Source organism: Penicillium alfredii, assembly GCF_028826965.1.
Source record: "Penicillium alfredii strain IBT 34128 chromosome Unknown utg000010l_segment0_segment0, whole genome shotgun sequence".
Lineage (NCBI taxonomy): Eukaryota > Fungi > Ascomycota > Eurotiomycetes > Eurotiales > Aspergillaceae > Penicillium > Penicillium alfredii.
In genome coordinates, this window is record NW_026622707.1 from 2,290,087 (window position 1) to 2,305,190 (window position 15,104).

Consider the following 15,104-nt stretch of genomic DNA (forward strand, 5'->3'; position numbering starts at 1 on the left):
AGGATACGACCTAACGTCAACTACAAAATAGGCTGCGCTCAAGTCCCATGGTAGTAGAAAAGAACAACTGCCTTGTCTTCAACGGCCAAATATTTCAGGATTCCATGAAACTCGAATTAGATAGCCAAGTTACCTGCCAACCTTGGAATTCAGGAAACCTGGACCCCAAACCTCTCAACATGGCAAGATAGAATATACGAGAAAAAGGGAAGACGAATACGCATGGGAAAGAAATCGGTTCCGTGTAGGTGTTATGTTAAGGTATTAAGGAAGCTCTAGCCTCACATGTATAAACAGTGACGAGTGAGGGGACAGGTGAAGGAGTGTGTACAGCGGCTATTTCAACCCATCAGTCGTATGTCCAATTCTGTCCAATTCAACCAAGACTCTACGCATGGTTAGGCTTGGAGCCAGCCGCATTGTGCAGGTTGTCGGTACCCAACATGAACAGCTGGCCGCCAAGCACCAAGACGAAGAAAATCCCCAGCGCCACCTCGATCGCAAAGGTCTTGCCAATAACCTTGGCAAAGCGCACGCGAGCAGACCAGTCAAACGTGGTCCAGGCCTCGATGAGGCTGATGCAGCCACTGCCGCCCAGAATAGCTGGGTTCACCTTGCCGCCGAAGGAGCGGTCGAACGGCACAATGGACTCGTCTTCCTCGGGCAGCATGGAGGCGGCCACCCGGATGAAAACCACACGAGCAGGGACGGAGATCAGGAAGGCCAGTAGGGCCGGCACGACGCTGACGCCCATAAAGCGGTAGAGGGCCACGAGGGGAGGGACGCCCTTGTCGTTGGAGGTGTCGACCCAGCCGGCGAAGCTGGCAACGGCCATGGGAAGGAAGAAAGCGGCGGCGGTAAGGATATTCTCCAGAGCAGCAGCCGGGGCGATCTTGATCCAAGTCCTCCAGCTGGGAATGCGCTGGTAGAAGCGCTTGGGGGAAGGCTCGGAAATGACGATGTGCACCCAGGCCATCTGCCAGGTCGACAGAAGCACGCTAAGCAGCGACTGGATGACAAACTGGCCGAAGAACGATGTGGTGGGGACGGGGATGAACGATGAGATGAAGCCACGTAGTCCCGAGTATGCTAGATATAGGCTCAGACCGCGAAACCCAGACCAGAACCCGGCACGGGCGCGCAGGTGTTTGATGGTGGTGCGTAGTTTGCTGGTGATGGGTTTGGGAGGAGTCGCGGTCGCCAGCTCGGGCTCGTTAAAGTCGACAGGCTTGTTTGGGTCGACATCGGCATCAGCATCGATGCGCACGTAAATATCGGGATGGGTGTCTTCAATCGCGGTCAGGGTCGCCACGACCATGCCGAACGTGTATTCCACCTGCAACCATCCAGAATCAGCCTGGCGAAAATGCACAGAGGGGTTTCGATGCTACTTACAGCCGCCATGGCCACGAACAGCAGGAAAAAGGTCAGGAAGAGTAGGGCCACCAGGCCGGCGGGGGGCTCCTTGGGCTGCTTATCAGCATCCTTGAAATGAGCAGAGGCAAGCTCAGTGCCTCGGCGCACGAGAAAACTGCTGTAGGTCATGGTGATAGTGGCACCACTATGAGAGGTGGATAGAAATTGGGTGGAAGGGAAGAAGAACAAAAAGAATCAGCAAGTGAGATGGAGAGGGGGGCGTTGGGGCCCTTTTATCGATGGGAAATAGGCAGCATAGGGCGGTACTTGGGTGGTACCCGGATGTCCCGCAAGCCCCCACCCAAGTGCCGGTACCTTCAAGTGCCTCTTTCTCTCTCTCCCTCACTCTCTGACCGTATTGGACATCACCGTCTCCCAGGCTGTTTCTATTCTCAGAGTCCCTTCACCATCCTTTCGTACTTTCTTTTCCCATCTATCATGGTACTCTAAGAGGTCGAGCTGCATTCATTTTTAAAGGTTAAATATAGAACCCCCTTAGCTCATCGGAGGGTTTCTATGATTTGCTCCGACCTCGTTTCCAACAGTCTAAATCAGCATCTATTGGCTTCCATTCTGTATTTAAACCTACACTATCCCAAGTTGGTGCAATGTACGAGCCCAAGTGGATGCCACCAGGCTTAGCCAATCCATCGCCTCGCTTATTCTGCCTTTAACAGTGGGGCCAGGGCGTTAGGACCGAAGAAAAACGTGCCGGAGAGCCTCAACAAAGCCGAGTCGTTCCGGAAGAACCGTAGCTTGACCAAAGAAACCCAACTAGCATGACTCAAATTTGCGACAAATGCCCGAAATTACTTTGTACAGGCGAAATGTGTCTGCGATCCGGTGTTCAACGCCCCTTTGATAGGCAGGAAACCCAATCTATGCCAATGCAGATCTCTATGAAGAATCCCAGACATGCGGGTCAATCAGCCCAAATAAGATCCACCCGTGGATGGACAAAGACCACGCTGCAACAAGAAAAGAAAAGAAAAGAAACCAAAGAGGACACAAGGAGATATATACATAAGCATCAACCTCCCGGTTGGTGCTTAGTCGTCAAACATCTTCTTCATGAACTTGTGCGCCAGTTCCACACCCAGGCTGTCGGATGGTTAGTTCCGACCAGAAAATCAGACATAAAACAGGGCACTTACAAAGTGGCTGCGTTAGCCGGCACAGCACGCGCCAGAGCCGGTCCGAAGCCAGGGAAGAAGGCCTTGTAGCCGCCACTGGCATACACAGCACTGATGGTGCCGCCGATCGTCGGCTTGCCTGGGGCACTCTGCAGGCGAGACTTGATGGTGTCGACGGGGAAGACAGGGATCCACATGGCAATACCGGCCGCACCACCCGCCGTCAACACCGCAGGCAGAGACAGCTCGCCGGTGATGTTACCATTCTCATCCTTGGGGGTCAACGACCGCTTGATATACTCGTAGGCCGCGAAGTAGGCGGCCGAGCCGGGTCCATCACGGGCCAGCGTCATGGCACTCCCACGGAACACACTGCGGATGCCGCCCTCCTTGTACAGCTGTCGCACCACGTCCACACCACCCGAGTACTTGGGCTTCTGTCCTGGGGGCGGTGGGTTTTGACCCTGGATCTGCAGGAGGACCTTGACACGCTCGAAGGGCGCCGTGATCAGCGTCATGGGAATGGCCGAGAAGAACCCGGCCGAGGAGATCTGCGCAATCGAGTATTGTGGGGTGTTGTTCTCCACCGGCACGGTCGACAGCTTGCCCACAATGGTCTTGCCCAGGTCGTATCCCTGGAGGCGCGATTAGAATCACGGTTCGCCAGATGACCCCGCGGGGACACTCGGGGCGTCGGTACATACCCAGAAACTAACAGCAACTATGACACCATGAGATTAGCTCGGATTTCAGGGTAATGCTTCCCAGGGGGCCATTGGCGCCGACAGCAGAGTGAACTTACACATCGGGGTCACTCCGACCAGCGGCGCGGACACACCAGCATACAACCCCTATAACATGGCGGTATTAGCTCTGCTTCTAAATGTTGACTCCATTTTGACGCGTACTCGAGCTAGACCTTCCCGGGCAACCGTCTTCCTCACGACATCCATTGCGCCCGCATAGACACCCCGTTCCGCAGTTTGCAGTCGGACCTTGACCAGATCGAAAGGGTGTCCGACAATCACTGCACAGAGACCACCAGCACCGCCCGCGGCAAAGGAGCGCAACTGGGCAATAGTCTGGTTGACCGGCTTGGTCTCGGCGACCTGGACTTCGTCCTTGAGCTGCTGCGGGGGAGAAGTGGAGGTGGACATGATGAGATCTAGGGAGAAGGGATGGAGAAGGGAGCTAGAAGGGACAGAGAATAGGAGAGGGGGAGGGAGAAAGATATCACGCGAGAAAGAGGAAAGAAAAAGAAAAGAAGAGCGAAGAAGTATTGCGCAAAGAAAAAAGGTGACTCCAATGACGCTTTCCCCGGACCGCAATGTGCCTCGGCTCGGCGCGGAGAAACCGGCTTCCCGTAAAAACCACCGAGGGACACGATGGGCTTGCACCTGAGCTGGTCAGCTTAGAAGAGCGACCAGCGGTTCATTTATGGATTTATGGAGACGAGGTTCTTTTGTCCGGGGTTGTGATATTACGTCGGCGGGCACCGAGGGCGTCCGGGTGAACGGGAAACGCGATGATGTCCGTGCAGCTTTCCGGCGGAATAAAGGATGGCCACATTCAGCGTAGATTGGCGCCTTTGGTAGGTTCAGATTGTGCATTGATCTCCTGCGATTACTTCAACTACTTCAGTTACTGAGATTACTACGTCCAAAGACACCTTTCGGCCTATTCGGTGTGTTGTCCAGCGAAGGAGCATAGTCCACATTCACATGAAACATCCACATGATGATTAAGTCGGATCGACATTAGATTAACTGCTGTGGAGCGACAAGAAGACAATAAACCGTCATGACCGCGTGTCCAATCCTGTACAAGCCAGAGGGCGACACATGAATCGTAACCATTACAGTGAGAGTGGGCGCCAGGTTGAACCCGAGCGCTTGATCTCTTCACACGTCCTGAATTTACAGGGCCAGCAGGGCGGCCAGGCCCAGAACACCGGCGGCACCGCTGCCGACGGTAGCCATGGGCTGGGCAGCACCACCGCTGGACGAGGAGGAAGCAGAGCCAGAGCCAGAGCCAGAGCCAGAGCCAGAGCCAGAGCCAGAGCCAGAGCCGGAGCTGGAGCCACCGGAGCCGGAGCCAGAGCCACCCTTGCCAGTCTCAGAAGAGCCCTTGCCAGAGCTGGTGGCGGTCATCATAGTGCTGGAAGCACCGTTGGAGGCACCGGCGGAGCCAGTAGTCTACACAGTCGGTCAGTCTTGGGCGATCGAGTAATAAATCTCCAGGGAGCTGCTTACCTTGCCGGCCGAGCCGGTCTTGCTAGGGCTGCCGGTGCTGTCGCTACCGCTACCGCTACCGCCCGAGGTGTGCGAGCCAGCGCCGCCAGTGGCGGTGCCAGTCGAGTCACTGCCGGAGCCAGTGGAGGTCTCCGAGCCAGAGTCCTTGCCACCACCAGCAGCGCCGTCTGTAATTTATTGGTTAGCGTGACTGCTTCGTACGAAAAACACGAGTTGGAGATGACGCACTAGGGCACTTCTTGACGGCCATCTCGACGACCTTGTCGGAGTTGTCCTCGGGGCAGGCCTCCTTGGTGCAGTCGCGGATACCGAAGCGGAAGTTCTCAGACTTGCACAGACAGTCCAGGTCGTTGGGCTTACAGTGAAGCTCCGACGCCTTCTCGTGCATGTTGGAAATGCACATTTGCTATTGACAACATCCATGATCAGTCATTAATGCCGAGCATATAGCGCAACAAGAACACTTACAGCGCACTTAGAGGCGGACAGGTCGGCAGCAGAGGCCATGCCGGCAGCAGCCAGCAGGACAGCGACAGCGGAGAAGGACTTCATTGTGATGGATTTGGGAAGGGGGTGTTTTGGAGAAACAAAAAGAAGATGAGGAAGGAGAAAAGACTTCAGGTATAGATGAGCTGGATTGAGAAAGGTTTCAGGGGCGAGAAATCCGGCAAAGGCCTTTTATAAACGAAGTAATCCCGCAGCGAGCCAAACCCTGCACGTACTCTTTTTTTTTTTTTTTTTTTTTTTCTCAATTTGGGCGAGAAACGAACCCGGATCGAAGGGATCGGCCGTGCGAATTACCTGCTGGGGGAGGGAGGTGCAACACCTGCATCGATGCTGCCCAGCCAACGTGGCTGAAGCGAGAAATTGCAACCCACAGGACCTGTTCGTGGGAAGCAGAATGAAGTCATGACGCTGGCAAGATTCACCCTATACGCTGGAATCTTGGTCTGAATGGGGGATCGATCGCCCTGGCGGAGATCGCTTGCACCTGGATGAGCTTCTTATAGGCCCGTTCCACGCCCCAAGGAACCCCATCAGGGCCCCAGTGAGCTCGGGCTTTGAGTTTGACTTTCTTTTTCTTTTGCCTGGCAAACCCTGGTTGAATTCCAAATGATGTATCGCGTAGGAGATGTGTTGGCTACCAGTATGACTCGCGGAAAAGCAGGCAATTCCCATGACAATTTTAGTTTTTGCTCCTGCATGCACTTGGATCACCATTGCCCGACTGGCAGAACCCAATGGGTAGCTCTTCAGCTAAAACACCAGGGACTGAGTGGCGCTGGGTGATCGACCGCAATGCTCGACCTAAGCTAATAATCCGACTAGTTGGATAGATCGAATCTCCGATCGCACTATTGATTTCCAGGGCTCCAGCCACAGCGGGGACAGTACCTCGGTCGATCCCTCTCGGTCATTCCGAGGTGTGGAGTCGAGTCGCGAGAAGCGAGAGCCGGTGAAAAGAATGTCCCTCGTGCTCGGCAAAGGCTTGTCTTGCGGTCTGCACGAAGGTCCTGCGTCGATGCATATCATTATAAAGATGGCCTCTTGTCCTTGCGGATGACAATGTCCTCGACTGCGATCGAAGGGAAATTGTTGTGGCGGAAATGAATGCAACGCGGGTCCACTGGGACCATGTATCACGTGAGTAAATGCTGACTCATACCGCCCGGGCTGTTTTCTTTTCTCCACGGCTGAGTCCTGAGTACCTGCCTGGACATAGGCACTCCATAGTTAGTGGAAGTACCCGGTACCTACAACAAATACGTGAAGAAAAACAACCCGGTTTGACCTTTCTAGTTACCCGAGGACACATCGTGAACATTTTCCTGACACTTTCTCGAGAAAAACAAAACAAAACAAAACAAAAAATCCCTCCAAAGGATTTCCGTCTTATCAAGGTCCACTTCGTTATATCTATGCCAATAGCTCGATATCACATTGGAGCCCAAGCTCAACGCTGACGCCACAACTCGAATGTCTATTGTCTAATGTCTAACTGAAAAGAGAGGATCGACAGTGTCGAAAAATCAACAAGCAAAGGTGCAAGACGCGTCGCGAATCCCTCCGTCAAAACTAGAGATGGTACATGGCCCGGATTTGGAATAAGAGCTAGGAGGAATATACCCTCCTCCAAGACCAGGCAGAACCGGAGGAGTAGAGTCGTCGTGTTCGTCTGTTTTCCAGTCGTGGGCGCCATATGAGCAACTGATCGGATCGCTGTCCGTCTTGCCCGTCGAGCACAACACAATGAATTCCAGTGGTCCCTGGATGGCAATTCCTTTGCCGGGGGCGCCTTAGTCTTCCTGGTGTACGCGATGAGGTTTTTCTTGTCGTCGAGCAGTGCCATTTCGAGTGAATACTCCCCCGGGTTCAGATAGTTATGCATCTCGTTGCGCTGGTACTGGCGGATCTGGATCTTGCATTTCCCCTTCTTGTACGACTTGGCGCCGGCTGTTTGAGCGCCATCGCCCGTTCCTGAATATGCTGGCTGCACATTCTTTGGGGGTGCTTTCGACGGAGGTCCTTTCGCCTCTGCGGCTGGGTTTTTGCAAACCCAGCCGCACGAGGCTTCCCGCTTGTGGGTTGGGCCGTCGAACTTTTTGAAGTCGCATTGATGATTGTTGTCGTCACTGCGCCAGTACTGATCTGCGTACCAGAAATGCACGTAGTCATCGTCGTCGACCTTGACAATGAGGTCTGAGGGCAGCTTGCTCTTGATGGAAATGGCCGGGTCTCCTGGTTGCTTGGGCGCAGATCCGATTGTTCGCTGCTGGTCGTCGAATATAGACACGGCGATTTGATCCGTGTCGAGGGGATTGTCTTGACCCGCGTCCTTTTGATACTGCGAGACGTGAAGCGTGCACCAGCCTGCTGTGTACCCGGCCTCGTTTTTGGGTTTTGTATAATAATCACCCAGCTTTGGGCTCTCGGCACACGGTGGGTGGCGGAATTGCAGGACGCTCGCGACTGCTTCCCAGGGATCAAAGCAAATGGTGAAATTGAAGAACCCGGGCGTTTTGATATCGTCGAAGAAACTGACACCGCTGTCTTCGACCTTGGTGAGAGCGGAATCGACGTGAAGGGAACTCGTCTCTTCCATTTGCTGGACCGATGCAAGCTATGCATGAGCAACGAATATTGCATTGGGCTCAGAGAATTTGGGGGAACTCACGTAACCATTTTTGAAGCCGTTGGCCACAAATGCTCCCATGCTGCTCACCAGCATGTCTCTACTTCCGCGAATGCGTTTAGTTCTTCGTCCGAGATGCTCGACGCCAGGGCTAACTCACTTCAACGTGACTCCTCCCCACTGCTCGCCATCCAGAGTCTTTGAGTCGCCACCAGCCAGTGTGCCGAAGACCGTGTGCACGTAGTTATGCAAGCAATTATCCCAGTCGCCGACATGACCTGTGTTGTTGCCATCGCAAATATGGTCTTCATCATACCTTGCGTTGAGGACAAAGTAGACCGCACTAAACCCATTGCCATTCTGGTCAGTATTCAGAAGGATCAAATTTGCATACAGGGGCACATATGACATACTCATCAAGACAGACTTGTGTCTCCTTTGCTGTTTTACCCGTCATCCACATCCCCAGATTGAATCCCTTCTTGTCATCTTCACTCTGGGGCTGCTCGACGGGGTCTCCACATTTGTACAGGTCATTAGGAACACGTCTATTTGCAGCAGAGAATTAATATTTGAAGTGCTTTGAACGAGGAAGGTTTCTCACAGGATGAAAGGCTCCTGGTGTTCAACGGATATCGACCAGGCCTGGGGGATCATCTTTCCGTAAAAGAGCTTCAGGACGCTGGCTTTGATTGTGTTAGACACATAGTTGAGGGTCTGGAAAGAGTAGCCAATCCCATCAGCCACGATATGGTGCAGAAGCGACTGAGATTTGTCGTCCTGGGCGTAGACGGTATGGTTGAGGAATCCAACCAGGTTGTTGATGGTTTCGTCAATGAATTCTGTTGCCAATCCACTGACGAGGTTCTGGATTGATAGTGTTTCGTCCTTAGCCCTATAGCCAAGGAAATATTAGTTGAATGGTCCTATACCTTGGGAGAGAGGACATGACTTACTTCATGTGGTCCTTGGGGGCGACTGCGCTAAAGGCAATACCGGCATTGGAGATATCTTTGAAAGCGCTCCGGAGATTATCATCTGGTATTGAGTTAGCTGCCAAACACAAAAAATAAATAGACCTTCAAGAAATTACCTTTGGTAAACCACTGTGCCTCTCTGGCAACTACTCGGGTGTTAGTCAATTCAAACCAGGAACAACTGAAGCATTCGACTCACAAACATTCCACACAAATGCACTTCCAATCCCCAGACTGAAGGTGGCCGCATCAATGAACATCTTCACAATAGCCATTTCCAAATGGTGGTCTGGCATTCGGGTGAATGTCTCTCTGAACTCGCCAATAACCCCATTGACAGTGGAGTGGGCTTCGTCCATTGCAATTTTGGTTTCGTGCACCATTTGCTGAAGGCCCGAGAGAGCTAACATCATAAGAGCACCGGCTGGTTTCAGCGAGTCTTGGTTGTCGCCACATTCGAACCGAGTACAATGGGTGCTGTCGGGGTCCACGCAACGAGGATTCTCAAGTCCACCGGACGCAGACCATAGCCATCGGTCAAAGGGCCAGTGGAGTCCATTGGGGTCTTCCAAGTCTTTTTTGAAAGCTTTCATTGCCTGGTCCCATGCCTCTGTGTGAATCGGCAGTTTGTTAGCTACGAGTTTCTTGTGTTGATAGGTCTCTTCAATGAATCTCATACCTGAGCCGGACGCCGCCTTCCACATCTCGTCCCAGGTCTTGGGTCCCTTGACCACGTCGCATGATGCTTCGAGCCAAGGGCCGGACGCAGGAAATCCCACCTTGGTATCGCTGTTGGCTTTTCTCACCCCGGTCCGATTCGGGGGGTGACCAGAAGCAGAACTCGCGGCAATTTTATGTGTGGTTGAGTGTGGTTTTGGCACTTGAGATGAATGGATAATACTGCCGATGTTGGCTGATCCAGTGGATATCGCTCTCCCAGGTGTAGCACCATCGCTGTTACTCTTAGGTAGAGCAGTTGACAAGGCTAATCCAGCCAATGCCAGTACCAGCCGCCTGATGCTGAGTACTCGCATACCAAAAGCCAATGGTCTCGACGTGGAAATTCGCAGAATTATATAAGAGGTGTTGATTGATTGACAAAATCCCAGGTCCCATCCATTTTCCTGCTTGCAAATTGGCTACAATCTTATAAAATTCCCATATTTCTTCACATCATCCAGGGTCCAACCTCGTGCAAGTTCTGTACCCAGCCATTCGTGAGGGTCAATCTCGCGAGTGGTCCCTGTCAAACGAAAAAGGAAAAAGTGCCACAGCTATAGTTAAGCTCCGCTAATCACAGACTCAAACAGCCTACACGTGGAAGCACTATTTTTCGGCACAGCAGGGGGGCAATCCTATTTTGGGTCGTTAGGGTTATGGGTGCTGGCTGCCATAGGAGGGGGGGGGGGGGGCTTGGCCGTATACTTCCTTGTATTGAACCACCGGGGGCCAATTTGGGGGACTTGCTCCTTTGGCAGTCTCCACTTGCAAGCCCCAGGGGGCCGATCATACAGAGCAATAACTTGGTCTGTCAAAGCGCTCCATGAAGGGCCAATAATAACAACAACAAAAATGGCGCCCGCTGCACCCCTCGAAACGGCCCCAGACGATCCATCTATGGGACATTGCATTACCGATCGAGTTTTGCTTTTAAAAGCCAATTCTACCAGAGTAGCTCGAGTTGGCTTTCTATATAGAATTAGGGGCATATTATAAGGGAGAGGGACTGTAAGATATGCATGGACAAGATACTGACCATCTCTTTGCTCAGGCGGCTTTCGGAGGTATAGTGGAGAGAGTAAGAAGTATATTTTAAAGGCTTATGATCTAGCCTTTGTTTCATTCGAAATGCTTTATTACTTGCTTGATATATAGTTTATAGTAGTTTATAATGGTTTTTTTTTTTTTTTTTTTTTGTTTCTCGTTAGTAGTTACCTTCTTTATATTACTTAACTTCTTTGCTTTTTTCCCCATCTTCTTTTTCCCTTTTCATATATTATTATTTTTTTGTTATCTTTCCTAAATGTTTTTGTAAATATTATCCAAGTATTCTTGTTAGTGTACCTAATTTTTATTTTATAATACTATAGGGGACGGGACATCCGCATGGCTACTTGAATGATTTTCGCCAACCTGTCTTATCCCTACTAAAAGAGGAGACTGAAAATCCGTCTTCATCTAGAGAACAGACAGACAATTGATCTAAATAAACATCTATATATATTAGATGTGAATGTCATGGGTATAATCACGTTCAGAAGTTAGCAGCTTGTTGGTGTTGGCGCCCTTTTTCTCAGGCAGCGTCTATGGGTTTTGGCGATCATGTCGGAGCGCACCTTAGACTTCCCATCCGTTCACCACCAAAATTCAAACTGATCATAGAGCTCGTTGAACCTGGCCGAACTGATAATTATCACTAGTGTGATGCCCTTGCTATCCGGTTGTCTGCAATGCACTGTAATTGTCGACCCCACTGACACCAAGCTTCGATTACAAATCCGAATCCATCTACACCTGTTCTCCCTTAGCACTACCCTGCGCAGAATACTCACCATTAGGGACCTGGACCAACGTAATATCCAGAATTGATATTGCTGCTGTGATGGCGGAGCCCACACTCGAGATTGACCATGTCTGCGACATGTGTCTCAAGAATTATCAGCGCCGTAAGTCTCCCTGCTACCGTGCAGCTACGACTCTCTGACATGAGATATAGGAGATTTGCTAATGCGCCATCGGCGGCGTTGCCGGGGCTCTCAAAAGCCGCCAACCCGCCGCAGGGCTTGTAATGCTTGTGTCCAAGCGAAAGCGAAATGCAGCTACACTCAGCCATCCTGTTCCCGATGTGCCGCTCGAGGCGCTCCTTGCGAGTATCTCTCAACAGCGCCAGAAGCTGCTGCAAAATTTACAAGACTCGAAGATCCCCGCGAATTGGCAGGACCAGATGAAGCATCATGGCCACTTGAAAATTTTCAACTATCACCCTTTGAGCTCTCCATGTCTGGTTTTCCAGACTTGACTCAAGACCATGTGGATTGCTCGCTACAGGACCTGGTTCACCTGCTGGGGCAATACCCAAAGTCGCTTCTCCGTCATGACTTTTGCTCCCCTTTTCTTCATCGCGCTCTGTATGAGCAGGAGGTGCCGGATATGGCAACGCTCGTGAAATCCTCTATGGCAATCTGCTGCGGGAGTGCCATGGAAACCACAGACGGGATACGGTTTGCTCGACACGCGATGGATGTTGAGCGCCAACGGCTGATCGAATCATATCCCAGCTACCAATGCATGCAGCAGTTGGATGCGTTGCATGCGATGCTCATATATGGAATCCTGGAACTGCGAGCGTCTTCAGAGGACACGAAGGAGGATTGGAAGCAAAAGACACATGCGAAAGGTCTAAAGTCGCCGTTTCTCGCCAAGATGACAAAGGGTTTTATTCATTCGCATCTCGATGCTTCCGACCGGGGCCTAATGTTGGGATCGACCCAATCGCTTTTATACACCTGGGTCCAGTGGCAAGTAGCCGAGACGGCTCGGCGCACGATATTCCTTGCCAATATCGTCCACTTCTTGAGCAATTATGACCTTGAGGGTGGCAGACAGTCGCCCTATTATGAGCCATTGGATGACGAGCTGATCTTGAACTTGCCCCTGCCGTGTAGCCATGCCCTGTGGTCTGCGCGGACCGACCAGGACTGGACACTCACCAAGGATTTCTCGGAGAACAATGCTTCATCCACTGACCTCTTCTCCGCATTCCAATTGGGATCCGACACCATGACTCTTGGTTATTTGCTTTCAAACTTCTCGAAAGAATACTTGCTGGCAAATCTTGTCCACACGGCGGGCTTTGGCGGTTCCGACGAACTCCGGGCTTTTGTGATCCTCTGTGCCCTGAAACAATTTTCTTGAGCTCAATGATAAATCTGACTGTGATGCGATTTTTTCATTTTCTTTGCCTTCGGAGATGCGTGTCCGATTTGTCAGAGCGTCCATCCGACACCCGACCTCGGGACTCCGCGAGACCAATTGCCTCCGGTGGCAGTTTGACCTCATGGTTTGCCGAGTATAAAGAGGCCTGGGATGCCTCTCTTAGAGGGTTTCTTTTGCAATGCAAAACATAGCTGTCCTATTGTTTGTTTTGTTTCTCCATATGCTTGCTCGAGTCGCCGCCATGACTGTCACCGACAACATGTATCGCCTTTCAGGTCTTGATGGCCTCATTATTGGCCAGAAAATCACACCCAATGCCGACGGGGGTCTGCGCGATCCCAGCCCATTGACTGAAGCCTGGGGGTTGCGGTCGGGCGTGTACACGCCACACCAACTGGTAAAGAGCTTTGCACCTCTGCTCGATGTCATTGTATCCCGGTTGGGGCAAGATCCCACCAGCTCCAAGCCGGCGCGTGCCCGTCTCTTGGATAACGTGGCCGCCAATTTGGCAACCGACACCCGTGAGGGCACCCTTCGTCTCACCGAGCCTCTCGACGTCTCGCGGAAGGAGATCAATGTACAAGCCACGCGGATCGGCAAGACCCTGGTGCAGTGGGCTCGTGAGTCCAGCACCACGGCTTTCGATCCGAACATGTACCTTCGCAGCCCCTGCGAGGGACATCTGCTCATTCCATCCAACGTGGACCTGATGTTTGGCGACCGAAGCCAGCCGCATCTGATGCAGCTGTTCAACGAATACATGCATCAGATGGTCCTCCTCCGCGACGCTCTTTTACCATTCCAGAACTACCAAGATGTCCTCATTCCCGTCGATGGTACGGCTGCGCGGGGTATCCGCCATTTGGAGCCAGCCAGAACTCAGTTTCTGGCAGAACTGTTCACCAAGCATGTCACCCAGCGAGGCATCGTGACATACGCCAAAGCCCTTTTGGCCCCGGGCCTCCGGCACACGACCAGCGCGGGCTATGGGTTCCAGTACGCGCATGGAACTATTCTGCCTGCATTCCTCTCGGGTGGGCCGACCCCTTTGCACTTGCTGCAATACTTCCCGACCAAAGTCGACTCGACGGTGACCGACATTCTCTTCGCCAATCGTTTCGAAGATTACTATTCTGCTCCACGCAATGAAATTCCAGCAGGAATTCAACGTCATGCACCCGAGCATCTGGATCCTAAAGATAAGCCACAGACCCTCTCAGTGGGCGGTGCCGTGGGACTTGTGCCCGACTCGGCGGCTGGAAATGTTCGCCAACTGGAACTGCGTCTCGAATTGCCCAATGGGAAATGCGTTGCTGTCGACTTAGGCCAAATCGCTCGCGGCCATCGCTATTCCTATTTCGCACAAGATCCCTCCCTGCACGAAGACGGGACGGTTCAGGGAGTCTCCAAGCACACTCAACCTATATTCCATGACCCTACTACCCTCCTGGAGACACCCGACACCGGCCTTCTGACGGCCAAGGCAGGTGGCGTCCACGTCATATCCGTGCAAAATCCTGTTGTTGCCTTAGCAATTCTGGGGAAGCTCTACCCGGAAAATGTTGTGTTGCTGCCTGTGGACGAAGGATTGAGTCAAACCGGGAAGGCGGGTAAAGGGTTCGAACCCAAATTTGTGATCTGGGGTGGAGTCGAGAGAGGTGGATTGAAAGGAGCCTTGTGACTATCGTTGTTTATAATATAACAATATGTGACTGGGCTGTGATATGTCGATTTTCGAGTTTGTCAATGCCTACGTGACGTTCATCTAGCAATTAGCGTGAGCAAACATTCTCTCTATACAGCGCCTTCAAAACCGACATTAAGAAGAATACTAGGGAAAATAGAAGAAAAATAGAAAGAAACAAGCGAAAACCAATAATAGAAGGAATATAGAGAAGCAAAAAGAGTAGTAATCATCGTGAGCTAATGGATATATCGAGCACATGATAAAACCTTTTAAATCAGATAAACGTTGGACAAGAAGCCCATGAAATCCAATTCTTGATCTTATTCTTCTTGTATGTATATAGATGTTATCAATATTTTCGCACTGTGCCAAGTGCCAAGGGCATCGGAGTCGGGTGGTCGTGTCACGGAGTTCCGTGATCGACTATCTACCTCATCATATACAAATTTATGGCGTATAATGAGTATGAAAGCTTTGAGTTACTATAAAATATAGTAACCTAGGAGATCTAATCAAAATTCTACGATCCAAGCACCTTCCGCTCACCAAATCGGAAGCGTAGGAGCCTGG

At 51.7% G+C, this 15,104-nt stretch overlaps 7 protein-coding genes across 7 annotated transcripts; 2 read left to right on the plus strand and 5 right to left on the minus strand.

The window, feature by feature from the left end:
* Positions 1-388: 388 nt before the first annotated feature.
* Positions 389-1,545, minus strand: NUU61_008391 (uncharacterized protein; the record flags this gene model as incomplete). Its single annotated transcript, XM_056658916.1, has 2 exons — positions 389-1,357; positions 1,396-1,545. The coding sequence occupies 2 exons, from the start codon at positions 1,543-1,545 to the stop codon at positions 389-391; spliced, it is 1,119 nt and encodes a 372-aa protein (XP_056509209.1).
* A 920-nt stretch (positions 1,546-2,465) lies between these two features.
* On the minus strand, positions 2,466-3,706 carry NUU61_008392 (carnitine:acyl carnitine antiporter; the record flags this gene model as incomplete). Its single annotated transcript, XM_056658917.1, has 5 exons — positions 2,466-2,517; positions 2,571-3,184; positions 3,254-3,270; positions 3,352-3,400; positions 3,458-3,706. The coding sequence occupies 5 exons, from the start codon at positions 3,704-3,706 to the stop codon at positions 2,466-2,468; spliced, it is 981 nt and encodes a 326-aa protein (XP_056509210.1).
* Positions 3,707-4,465: 759 nt separating this feature from the next.
* NUU61_008393 (CFEM domain-containing protein) lies at positions 4,466-5,353 on the minus strand (the record flags this gene model as incomplete). The annotated part of the gene is made up of 4 exons (XM_056658918.1): positions 4,466-4,744; positions 4,802-4,968; positions 5,030-5,207; positions 5,270-5,353. 4 exons carry the CDS (start codon positions 5,351-5,353, stop codon positions 4,466-4,468), a joined length of 708 nt encoding a protein of 235 aa, XP_056509211.1.
* Positions 5,354-6,782: 1,429 nt separating this feature from the next.
* Positions 6,783-7,477, minus strand: NUU61_008394 (uncharacterized protein; the record flags this gene model as incomplete). Its single annotated transcript, XM_056658919.1, has 2 exons — positions 6,783-7,342; positions 7,459-7,477. 2 exons carry the CDS (start codon positions 7,475-7,477, stop codon positions 6,783-6,785), a joined length of 579 nt encoding a protein of 192 aa, XP_056509212.1.
* A 126-nt stretch (positions 7,478-7,603) lies between these two features.
* On the minus strand, positions 7,604-10,126 carry NUU61_008395 (uncharacterized protein; the record flags this gene model as incomplete). Its single annotated transcript, XM_056658920.1, has 10 exons — positions 7,684-7,922; positions 7,977-8,034; positions 8,095-8,277; positions 8,348-8,482; positions 8,539-8,829; positions 8,891-8,972; positions 9,028-9,057; positions 9,111-9,521; positions 9,591-9,865; positions 10,119-10,126. Coding segments are annotated over 10 exons (1,712 nt in total), but the record flags the coding sequence as incomplete, so codon positions are not given.
* A 1,512-nt stretch (positions 10,127-11,638) lies between these two features.
* On the plus strand, positions 11,639-12,826 carry NUU61_008396 (Zn(II)2Cys6 transcription factor domain-containing protein; the record flags this gene model as incomplete). The annotated part of the gene is made up of 1 exon (XM_056658921.1): positions 11,639-12,826. The coding sequence occupies one exon, from the start codon at positions 11,639-11,641 to the stop codon at positions 12,824-12,826; it is 1,188 nt and encodes a 395-aa protein (XP_056509214.1).
* A 241-nt stretch (positions 12,827-13,067) lies between these two features.
* NUU61_008397 (uncharacterized protein) lies at positions 13,068-14,528 on the plus strand (the record flags this gene model as incomplete). Its single annotated transcript, XM_056658922.1, has 1 exon — positions 13,068-14,528. One exon carries the CDS (start codon positions 13,068-13,070, stop codon positions 14,526-14,528), a length of 1,461 nt encoding a protein of 486 aa, XP_056509215.1.
* Between the last annotated feature and the right edge of the window lie 576 nt (positions 14,529-15,104).